Raw genomic sequence first — 12,653 nt, forward strand, 5'->3', positions numbered from 1 at the left:
TACCTTGACCCGGTTGATGGTTACATGGGTGTATGTATATGCAAAAAAAAAAAAAGTCATTGAGTTGTCCACCCAGAGGTGGGTGCTTTACTGTAGGTATGTTATAAGTCAATCCAAAAAGAAAAAAAGCGATGGTAGAAATATGGGCCAGAATTACGGAAGGACCATGCGTGCTACTATAAGGACTTTGCGCTTATCCCCAAAGGCATTGGGAAGCCATCCTAGTTTCTTAGGAAGGGAGAGAGTGATCGATATGGAAGAAGTAACCAGGGTGGATCCGAACAGGATGACACTAAAGTCGGGGAAGCAATCTAAGAGGCTTATGGAATGATTCTTGATAGGAGTTGATGAAGACCTACACCAGGGAAATGTCAGCACAAGTGGAAGGAAAGGACAGAACAGGAATTCCTAGAAAGGAAATGATGGAAATCCTCGACTGCTCCACTGTAAAAGATGAAGGGAAAGAGAAGACTTCCAGGTTTTTAGCTGGGAACTGAAGAAGCAGGGTTAAGATCAGGTTTGAGCCTCCATGCATCTGTATGGTTGTAGGCATATTGGTCTGCTGGTCAGTGTAGTGATTATAAGCTCATGCTGGGTATACAATGTGAGGATTATGAGAGTCTGAGGTGATGATCAATACTTTGTGCCATGCTGGGTGGTTCCAGCCAACGCAGGAACTGAAATTCCCGAGAACACAGATCTGTGAACACGCAGGTGCTCTTAAGAATATGGAGAGAAAGATATTCGTTGGAAGACAGAGCGTCATAAAGAACAAGGAAGTACTTTTTATTAAACAGGGCTGTGAAAATATATCGACCATAAAATGGGTCGATGGCGGTCCTTGGGTGGCAGGGCTTCCTTTGATACTTTTTATTTTCTAAATACTCAACAGTGAGCATGCACTCTTGTTCTAATCAGAAAAATTAACGTTTTTGTCCATGAAAAAGAGGAGGCAGAGGACCGAGAGTATGTGACTGTGTGCGTTGCGGCCTAAGTAAGCGGGCTGTAGGTGGGAGGAGGGGCTGGCAAGACATAGATGGTGGGGTGAGAAGGTGAGTGGTTAGTACAGGGACCATGGGATATTAATAGGCCTTATTTTTAGCATTGCTGCAGCAGATCTCCTTCGTGTTGCTTTATCGTTTTTAATTAAGCCCTGGATGTTGAACTCATTTTTCTTCTGCTCATTCCTTTAAGGTTATGAAACTGAGAAAGTTGGCACAGCAGGTTGCTAATTGCCGCCAGTGTCTTGAGCGCTCAACAGTCCTCATCAACCAGGCTGAACATATCCTGAAAGAAAATGACCAGGCCCGGTTTCTCCAGTCTGCAAAAAATATTGCCGAGAGGTGAGCTTCTTCTCTTCTTTTCTCCAGGCCTGCTCTTAGGAAAAGGGTGCAGCTGGAAGTCACTGAATTCTGTTTGGGCACCTACATAGCAGCTGCTGCCCAAAGATCTTACCAGATAGTTTTACTAAAGCCACAGTGGTAGCCTCTGGATAGCTTCACCGCTTCTCCAGTGCACAGCCAGCCACATTCCCTAGGGAACTAGGGAACTAGCTAGGGCTCTGCCCCAGATCTCTGCTGCCCATTCAGTGTTGGAGTTTTCTTTTGTTTTTTGTTTGTTTGTTTGTTTTTAAGATTTTATCTCCTTGTCAGAGAGAGAGAGAGAGTGAGGGAGGGAACACAGGCAGAGGAAGAGGCAGGGGGAGAAGCAGACTCCCCGCTGAGCAGGGAGCCCAATGTGGAGCTCGATCCCAGGACCCTGGGATCATGACCTGAGCCAAAGGCAGACACCCAACCGACTGAGCCACCCAGGTGTCCCAATGTGCTGGAGCCTTCTATGTTGGTGTTAGCATAGGGGCAGAGAGACTTTTGGCCACAGGGATAGGTGTGTGCCCTCTCTGAGTCTTTGTGCAATTTTTATTCCTTTCATTTAGTTATCTCTCACACAGATGGATAGAGCAGTAATTCTTAGGCTTTTGTTTTTAATCAGTCATCCCCTTGAAAATGTGATGAATGTCCTGAGCCCTCTCCTGAGGGGAAAATGCATGTTAGATACCTACATGTAGAATTTTGCATGTGATTCCAGAGGACTCATGGGTCCTTCAAAGGCCATCTATACACCATGTGCAAAGAATCTGAAGTCTAAAGTGGAACATTGCTCAGTAGAGTCACTGAGGCTTTAAGGGACTACAGAGACGTATTAGGCAAATTTGGCCTCCTTCTCTTGCTCTCATTTACTGAAGGCTTTGGCTCCATGTACACAGTATTCCTTCCTATTGCTTCTGCCATCATTCTGGGTGACCCTGGCAGCTTCCACATGGCTGACCCCATCTAATGGGCTCCTTGCCATCCCCTCCTCCAGTGACCCTCACCTCTGCTCCCCTTCATCTACCTGCTTCCATGGCTCCCATGCTGAACCTCGCCATCAGTCAGAATTACACTGAAATCATAAATTAAACCCCCCACCCCGTGTTCTAGCTACAACCTCTGTACTTAAAGTTGATTGGTTTTCTTCCAGACTCTTTATTCTTCAACTTCATCGGGATCCCTAAGACCTGACTGCTACCTACCAGCTACCTACTGTCTTTACTTCTTTCTTTGGTCTGTTGAGGGTCTGTGATTTCTCACGTCAGCTGCTCAGTCTTGTTGCAATGTACCCACTTCCCTAGTCTTTTTATCATACCAACCTGATCGAACCCCCAACCCTGAACCAGCCCAGCTCTTTCCTTTTTCTTTTAAAAAATATTTTATTTATTTATTTGGGAGACACAGATAGTGAGAGAGAGCATGAGCAGGGAGGAGAGGGGCCTCCCATTGAGCAGGGAGCTCAATGCAGGACTTGATCCCAGGACCCGGGGATCATGACCTAAGCTGAAGACAGATGTTTAACCGACTGAGCCACCCAGGTCCCCCTCTTCCCACCTTTTCCATGTCTGTATTTGAGTTGCAAAACCCAGCTAGAGGAAAACCACATAACCAAAGAGGTTGGTATTATCACACCACACATTTATAGCTTCTAATCTCACTGGTGCCCCAAAATCTTTCTGTGTCACCTTGCTCAGCTTTCTTTTTGCTTTGTCTCCCTAATGACTATTTCAAGTGTTCTGTATTCAACTCAAAAATTCCAACCTTGCCACCTTCCCCCTCATGCTCAGCAAATGACTTCACATCCTATTTTAAAGAGTGGCAGGTATGAAAGGACAAAGGACAAAGTTCTCAGCTTCTCAAACCAAACTGCAGGGCATATCTACATCCACATCCACGACTTTTGCCTGCCCACTCCTTTTTTTTTTTTAAAGATTTTATTTATTTATTTGACAGAGAGAGACCACAAGTAGACAGAGAGGCAGGCAGAGAGAGAGAGAGAGGGAAGCAGACTCCCCACTGAGCAGAGAGCCCGATGCGGGACTCGATCCCAAGACCCTGAGATCATGACCTGAGCCGAAGGCAGCGGCTTAACCCACTGAGCCACCCAGGCGCCCCCCCCCCTTTTTTTTTTAAGTACGCTCCATGCCCAGTGTGGAGCCCAAGGTGGGGCTTGAACTCACAATCCTGAGATCAAGACCTGCTGAGATCAAGAGTCCGACGATTAACCGACTGAGCCACCTAGGTGCCCCTTCCTTTTGATTATATTGAATTATTTGTGTTTTGGCCACATGCTTCCCTTTTTTCCCGTAGCTTCAGTTTCTCCATTTCTCTAGTTGACTTCATATCCACCTTTAAACTCACTCATGTCTCTCCTATCTAAAAAATATAACACCTACAACTTTCTCTTCCCTTATACCCCCTCTAGCTATTGCTGTATCCATCTCTTTCCCGCATAGCAAACTTTTTCAAAGACAGTGCCATGTCCTCACCTCTGACTTATTCTTCTCCAACATTAAAAGTTATTTATACTAAAGTAATACTTGTGCATAGTTTAAAAATCAAATATTACTAATAGTCATATTGCAAGAAAGAGTGATCTCCTCACCGCTGATTTCTGTTCTCCAATAAGAATAATATTGAGCATTGATTCTGTGTTGAGCATTAGTCTAAGCCCCTGCAAGTATTAACTCATTTAACCCTCACAAAAAAAACCCTCATGAGATAGATGCTATTATTATCCCCATTTTACAAGTGAGAGAATGAGGCTTAGAGAGGTTATGTGACTTGCCTACCATGACCCAACTAGTAAAGGATAGAGGCAGGAATCAAACCTAGGGAGTTTAGTGCCACAGTCTACACCTTCCCAGCAAAGCCAAGAAGTTTCAGCTCTGTTAGGTATTTCTGTTGGCAAGGCCTTTACATTTCTAAATCACATCCTTGTATTGCTATCCCCCCCTCCCCCGCCATTTTAGACATTAACAATTGACTTCTGCAAACCTGGAAATTTTTCAGCCATCATTTCCTCAAATAGTTTTTAGAAGATTTTTTTCTTTATTAGAGAGAGAGAGAGCGCGCACGCGCATGCATGCACGGTGAGGGGCAGAGGGAGGGAGAGAATCTTAAGCAGACTGTGCACTGAGCACCGAGCCTGATGCGGTGCTTGATCTCACCACCCTGAAATCCTGATCTGAGCTGAAACCAAGAGTTGGATGCTTAACTGACTGAGCCACCCAGACGCACCCCCTTGAGTATTCTTTATGCCACCCCTTCCCTTCTTATGCAGACTCCTATTATATGTATGTTAGGCTCATTGAAGTTTGTCTCAACTCACCGATGCTCTGTTCCTTTTTTAGCAATTTTTTTCTCTGTGTGTTTCATTTTGGTAGTTTCTTTTTTTTTTAAATTATCTTTATGAGATATAATTGACACATAAAATGGTACGTTTTTTAAATTTAATTTTTTTCAATGTTCCAAGACTCATTTATGCACCACACCTAGTGCCCCATGCAATATGTGGCCTCCTTAATACCCACCACCAGGCTCACCCAACCCCCCACTCTCCTCCCCTCCAAAACCCTCAGTTTGTTTCTCAGAGTCCACAGTCTCTCATGGTTCATCTCCCCCTCCAATTTCCCCCAACTCATTTCTCCTCTCCAAATCCCAATGTCCTCTGTGTTATTCCTTATGCTCCACAAGTAAGTGAAACTGTATGATAATTGACTCTCTCTGCTTGACTTATTTCACTCAGCATAATCTCCTCCAGTCCCATCCATGTTGATGCAGAAGTTGGGTATTCATCCTTTCTGATGGAGCCATAATATTCTTTTCTTTTTTAAAAAAGATTTTATTTATTTGAGGGAGAAAGACGAAGAGAGAGAGAGATAGAGAGACAGAGAGTGGGGAGGGGCAGAGGGAGAAGCAGACTCCCCGCTGAGCAGGGAGCCTGACCCGAGCTCAATCCCGGGACTCAGAGATCATGATCTGAGCCAAAGGCAGATGCTTAATAGACTGAATCACTCACCTGCCCCTCATTTTGACAGTTTCTGATATATCTTGGCATTCACTAACCTTTTCTTCTGTAATGCCTACTCTGCCATTAACCTCTCCAGTGTATTTTTCATCTCAGACATTGTAGTTTTCATCTCTAGAAGTTCAGTTTGGTTATTTCTATAATATCCATATTTCTACTTAAACGTATTTAGCCTTTCCTCTAGCTTTTGAATATATGGCATGCAACACTAACTCAAAAAAGATGTATATACCCCTATTTTTATTCATTATTTATAATAGCCAAGAAACCTACATGTCCATTGATAGATGAATGGATAAAGAAGATGTCTCTCTCTCTCTCTCTCTCTCTCTCTCACACACACACACGAGCATGCGTGCACACACAGGAATATTACACAGCCAGAAAAAAGGATGCGATCGTGCCATTTGCAACACCATGGATGGACCATGCAAAGTGAAATAAGGCAGACTGAGAAAGACAAATACCGTATGATTTCACTCATATGGAATCTATAGCAAAACAAAACAAACAACACCAAAACAAATGAACAAACAAAAAGCAGAATCAGACCTACAAATATTGAGAACACACTGATGGTTGCCAAGGGAAAGTGGGTGGGTGATGGGCAAAATGGGTGATGGGGAGAGGGAAATACAGGCTTCCAGATATGGAATGAAAATAAGTCATGGGAATAATAGGTACAGTATAGGGAATATAGTCAATGATAGTGTAATAGGCTTGAATGATGGCAGATGGTAGCTACACATGTGGTGAGCAGAGCATAACATAGACTTATGGAATCATTGTGTTGTATACCTCAAACTCGTGTAACATTGTATGTCAACTATACTCAAAAGAAAATTAAAATCAAAACATGGACAGAGCATGGAATACAGTTATCATAATCGTCAGAATGTCTAATTCTAACATCTGTTTCAGTTCTGGGTCAGTTTTAATTGATTGCTTTTTCTCCTCATTATGGGTTGTGTTTTTTTCCTTCTTTGCATATCTGATCTTTTTTTTTTTCTGGATGTCAGACATAATGAAATTTATCTTATTTGGTGTGGTATATTTTTTTATTTCTATAAATATTCTTAAGCTTTGTTCTAGGACATGGTTAACTTTCTTGAAAATAACTTGATCCTTTTGGGTCTTGTTTTTAAGACTTGTTAGGTGGAATCAGAGCAGTGTTTAGTCTGAGTCACATTTTCTGTACTAGCAAGGCAAGACATTTCTGAGTACTCTTCTAGGTGCTCCATGCATCATGAGATTTTCCAGTCTGGATTGTGGGAACAGACTCTATTCCTGGCCCTTTGTGAGGACCAGGGATATTTTCCCTCTCATCCTTTTTAAAAAAAATTTTTTTAAAATTTATTGATTTGAAAGAGAGCGAGAGCACAAGCAGTGGGAGAGGGCCAAAGGGAGAGGGAAAAGCAAGAAGCAGACTCCACTGCTGAGCAGGGAGCCTGGTGTGGGGCTTGATCCCAGGACCCTTGGATCATGACCTAAGCAGGAGGCAGACATTTAACCAACTGAGCCACCCATGCGCACTTCCCTCTCTTCTTTTAAGGGAGCTCTTTTCTTGGCCTTGGGCAGTTTCCTCACATGCATGTATTGATCAGTATTTTGTTGAATACTTAGAGGGGAACCTTCCAGAGGTCTCCAGAATTCTCTCTGTGCAGCCTTCTCTCTGGTACTCTGCCCTGTGAACTCCAGCCAACTTAGTCTCTTAGACTCTCAGTGTTCTTTTTTTTTTTTTTAAAGATTTTATTTATTTATTTGACAGACAGAGATCACAAGTAGGCAGAGAGGCAGGCAGAGAGAGAGAGAAGCAGGCTCCCCACTGAGCAGAGAGCCTGATGCGGGGCTTGATCCCAGGACCCTGAGATCATGACCTGAGCCGAAGGCAGAGGCTTAACCCACTGAGCCACCCAGGCGCGCCCCCTCTCAGTATTCTTAATTACAGACATCATCAAGATCTTCCTGATATCCCCTTCATGTACTATTTTACTCTCTTAATTTTGTTGGAACAATTTTCCCCATAGTCTTCCAAGAAAGAATACATGGGAAATAAATTTTCAAAAACTTTTTGTTTAAAAAATATTTGAAATTTATTTTCACATTTGCTAAGTTGGAAATAGATTTCCCTTATAATTTTGAAAGCATGGCTCTATTGTCTCCTAACTTCTAGTGTTGGGCTGAGAAACCCACTGCTATTTTGATCCCTGATGTTTTAAATGTGACCTATATTTTAACATTTGAAGGTTTTAAGGTCTTATCTTTAATCCTGTTTTTCTTAAAATTTTCCAAGATATGCCTTGGTATGAGTCTTTTATCATTCATTTTTGTTGGGCACTAAGTAGGTCTTTCCAATCTGGAGCCTAGTGACTTTTCATTCTGGGAAGTTCTCTTATATTATTCACTAACAATTTCCTCCCATTTATTTCCTCTCTTCTCTCTTTCTGGGACTCTAATTAGTCAGAGGTTGAACATTCTAGATTTTCTCTCTGATGTTTAAAATCTTTCATTTCCTAGTTTTCATGACACTGTCTTCTTACTCTATTATCTGAGATGTTTCCTTAAGTTTTTATCCAGTCCTTCTATTAAAATTTTAATTTCAACATTCTTATTTTTATTTATAAGGGCTCTTTCTTGATCTTTGCTTTTATTTTTTTTAGCATTCTGTCCTTGCTTTGTGGATACAAACTATTTATCTTCTTGAAGATCTGGACAATCATTTAAAAATTTCTAAGCTCTGCATTGTTTTGGTCTCCTCCAAGTTCCTTTTCTTTATTAGTTTGTTTTAGTTTCTGTCTTTGCCTACATGTTTGGTAAGCTTTCGGCTGCCTGTTTGAATTGACGCACTAGAGGGTGACTGGAAGAACTGAGGGGATGGGAACAGTTTGTTCCTTGGTGAATGTCACTATAGGATAAGGTGGAATGCCAGATTTTTACTGAGGGGACCCAAATTTCAGTTCTGTAGGTGTTTTCTCTTCAGTCAGTTTCACCTAGAAGGAATCTACCAATCTCCTGCTTCTGATGGGGGATGAGGGGGACAAGGCTGGCTGCCACAATTCTGGGAGCCAAGCAAGAAAAGGTGGCTGAGGGTTTTAAGACTGCTTTTGATGCAGCGTCAAAGCTCTGCAGAAACTGAGCCTCACATCTCCTGCCAGGACAAGGGAGGAGTAGTCTCTGGTTGAGTGGATCTGGGGTCTAGCTATTCTTCCTATAAACTTTCAACTGTTGGCAGCACAAAATCAGCTTGACGTTGTTGGCTTCCTGACCCAGCTTTCTCTGGTCTGTTGTTGGTTACCGCTCATGCATCCCTTTCTAGCTTCCAAACATTTGCTGACAATCTCTTATTGCTGGCATGTCTTTTTCCATTCTCTTTGTCTTTGTGGGTTTATGACATTTTATTCTTTGACTGTCATTTCAATGGTATTTAATGAGAGCAGAGATAAAACATAAATTTAAACCACATTATTCAATCATCCCCATTCACTCTTCAAGTATCTGAAATGTCTTCTGCCACTACCACACTATTCCGTGTGTTCTTTCTGAGGTCACCAAATGGATACTCTGTTGCTAAATCTAATAGACGTTCCTTTGTTTTATCTAACTGTTTCATCTTCCTTAATCGCTCAATAGGGGCACCTGGGTGGCTCAGTCCTTAAGTGTCTGCCTTCTGCTCAGGTCATTGATCCCAGGGTCCTGGGATGGAGCCCCACATCATGCTCCCTCCTCCGAGGAGAGCCTGCTTCTCCGTCTCCCATTCCCTCTGCTGTGTTCCCTCTCTCACTGTGCCTCTGTTAAATAAATAAATAAAATCTTTTAAAAAATCACTCAATAACCTTTGTTCCTACTGACAATGATTTGTACTTGAAATTTCTCTGCCCTTAGCTTCGGTGAACACTTCTGCTTTTCTCCCTACCTACTGAGTTTCTTTTGCCTTTGGGAGCACATCGCCTTTGATCTATTCCTTTAAAGCTATTGTCCTTATGATTCTGTTTTAGGCTATTCTCTTTTCTCTTGAGAATCATCTGCCCAACCTCAATATCTTCATCAGTGGTTTCTCACAGGGTCTGAAATTTTCCCCCACCAATAATAATTGTAATAATCTATTATGGGCCAAGACCTCAGTTAAAATGAAATTCCAGCTGGGAGAGTATTCCTTCCCCCTTACAAATGACACTTACCATATCGTCCTTGAGCGATAACTAATGTTGTTTTGCTTAAACATATTAAACACACACACACACACACACACATGCACCCCGGTGCCATTTTTACTCATCCTTAACTTTCAGCCACTGTTAACATTTGGGAGTATAGTATCCCAATATTTAGATATTTATTTTTAAAAGATTTTTATTTATTTAAGAGAGAGAAAGACAGTGTGTGACTAGAGAGGGGCAGAGGGGAAAGGAGAAGGAATCTCAAGCAGACTCCCCATGGAGCATGGAGCCCGTGGTGGGGCTCGATCCCATGACTGTGAGATCATGACCTGAGCTGAAACCAAGAGTCAGATGCTTAGCTGACTCAGCCGCCCAGGCACCCCTAGATTTAATAAATATTTCACAAACAGAGGGTCATGCTGTATATACTTCATTATACCCTATGTTTGAAACTTAGCAATATATCATGAACTTGTCCCTGTCATTGAACTGATTTTCAGTGGCCTTGTAGTATTTCATCTTTTGATGTATTACATTTACTTAGCTCAGTCTCCATGGTTAGAGAGTTAGGGTACATATGGTATGTTGAATGCCCTTACACCTCAGTTGTTTCCTTAGCAATAAATTTATGAAGTAGAACTGTGATGTCAAAGAATATTTGCATTTTAATTTATGTTGGTATTTAATGCCAAACTTATCCCCAAAATTTGTCATCAGTTTCAGTCCTAATAGAATATGTATACATTATCTCATAACGGCATAAAAAGCTCCTATAATTGTCATTATTTATAATCTTCAATGTAATCTCTTTAATTTACATTTATTTGATTCCTCATATAGTCAGCTTTTAAATATACTTTTTGATATTTTATTTATTTATTTGAGAGAGAGAGTGAGAGAGAGAGAGAGAGCATAAGCCCCGGGAGAGGCAGAGAGAGAGAGAGAGAGAGAGAGAGAGAGAAGCAGGCTCCCTGCTGAGTAGGGATCCTGATCCCAGGATGCTGGGATCGTGACCTCTGAGCCAAAGGCAGATGTTTTACTGACTGAGCCACCTAGGTGCCCTGGGCTTTGAAATATATTTGTTGCCTATTTGTTTTCATGTTGTGTGAATTAGCTTTCTGTTTTATTTGTCTATGTTCCTGTCACTACTTTCCTTTTTGCTTATTTGTAGATACCTTAAAATCTGTTTCGCCTCCAATTTTGACCCCTTCCAGCCCATCTGTACAGACAGAGCACGCTTCCTAAAACATAAATTCGAGCATCACTCCTCAGCCGAAAGTGGTTCAGTGGCCCTCACTGCTCTTTGGATAAAGTGCAAACCTTGTAACGTGGCCCACAAGGCTCTGTGTGATTTTGCTAATTCTGCAACCTTAAGGCTAGAGAGAACACACAGAGCCACATAGTCTCGGCTTACCTAACTCCTACGCATTGTGTAGGTCACTGTGTAAAATGAACTTCCTCCTGGGAGATTTCCCTTAGTGCCCAAGTCCCTGACAGGGGTGTCTTGTGTATGGTACAGTCTCTTTGTAGTGGCATTTTTATTGCCTATTTAATATCTTTCTCCTCCACAAACTGAATATTGTGAGGGCGAAGACCACAACTGTGTGTCTCCAGTGTGCCTGGCACAGTGCCTGGCACATTATTTGTGCTCAGTGAGTATTGGATGGGTGGATGGGTGGATAGATGGACGGATGGGTGGATGAACGGAAGAAAGAAGATTGGGGAGGCCAGGAAGAAATTTTATGAGCCAATTTTCTGCCTTAACTCTTGCCCTATAGGGGTTGTTGTCTTCTTACTCATTGAATCCTGAAGACTGGCCATTCTATGTAAGACCTGAAGATTATAGTGTTAGTCTTTCATATGTTTTTCCTGGCCTATAGCTTATTCCTAAGTCATCTCTATTTTCACAAACAGCTAAGAGCTCTTGTTGGTGGACGTGTAGCTGGGTGTACGTGTATGAATATTTGTTTAACTTCTTAATCCCTTACAACTAATTCACCTTAAAAGTTTCCTCTCTCTGGGGCGCCTGGGTGGCTCAGTGAGTTAAAGCCTCTGCCTTCGGCTCAGGTCATGATCTCAGGGTCCTGGGATCGAGCCCCGCATCGGGCTCTCTGCTCAGCAGGGAGCCTGCTTCCTCCTCTCTCTCTGCCTGCCTCTCTGCCTGCTTGTGATTTCTCTCTGTCAAATAAATAAAATATTTAAAAAAAAAAAGAAGTTTCCTCCCTGGTATTCTACATTCAGTGCCTCTTCCCTTTATTCTACCTGCATATTGTTGCCAGATTAATGTTTTTTTTTTATTCTGTTATTTGCATGTTCAAGGATCTTCATTGGCTGTGATTCAGAAGGTCTGTCATAGGGCCTCAACATGTGTGCTTTGGTCAAAACTGCCCAAGAGAATTCTGATGTGTTATCATGGTTAAGAATTGCTGAAGCACAGGGGCGCCTGGGTGGCTCTGTGGGTTAAAGCCTCTGCCTTCGGCTCAGGTCATGATCTCAGGGTCCTGGGATTGAGTCCCGCATCGGGCTCTCTGCTCCGTAGGGAGCCTGCTTCCTCCTTTCTCTCTGCCTGCCTCTCTGCCTAGTTGTGATTTCTCTCTGTCAAATAAATAAAATATTAAAAAAAAAAAGAATTGCTGAAGCACAGAAGAATTTACCTTAAAATTTTTTTTAAAGAGCTATCTAAATTGGTTCAGGGTATAGAGCTTAGAATCCAATGAACATAGGTTCAGTTATATTTCTTTTTTTTTTCTGACCCTTACTGATTGTGTGACCTTAGACAAGTTACTTAAGCTTTCTATGTGTCATTTCTTGTTTACATTATATCTTATTGTCATTTACAAAATGGAAATAACATCTACTACACAGGATTATGGCAAGAGGTAAATTAAATAATGTATGTAAAGTGCATGCATGGTCTCTTCTGTCTACTAAATGCTCAATAAATGTTAGCAGCTGTGTTGTTAGTCATTCATTATTCATTTAACAATTGTTTATTCAGCATGTGTCCAATACTGTGTTACGGACCATGGAAGCTGTGAGAGGTACAAAATAGAAACCCTGCTCTTGAGATGCTTAGAACTAACTGGGGAGGTAAAAGTA

General features: G+C 42.0%; 1 protein-coding gene across 4 annotated transcripts in view; it reads left to right on the forward strand.

Annotated features, from left to right (window-relative positions):
• MID2 (midline 2) overlaps positions 1-12,653 on the forward strand; it is a 98,263-nt gene that overhangs the window by 69,449 nt on the left and 16,161 nt on the right. For all 4 annotated transcript variants that reach the window (XM_045996084.1, XM_045996081.1, XM_045996080.1 and 1 more), the window contains exon 5: positions 1,195-1,343. In XM_045996084.1, coding sequence (XP_045852040.1) covers positions 1,195-1,343 — 149 coding nt within the window. The remainder of the gene's footprint in view (positions 1-1,194; positions 1,344-12,653) is intronic.

Source organism: Meles meles, chromosome X (genome assembly GCF_922984935.1).
Source record: "Meles meles chromosome X, mMelMel3.1 paternal haplotype, whole genome shotgun sequence".
Lineage (NCBI taxonomy): Eukaryota > Metazoa > Chordata > Mammalia > Carnivora > Mustelidae > Meles > Meles meles.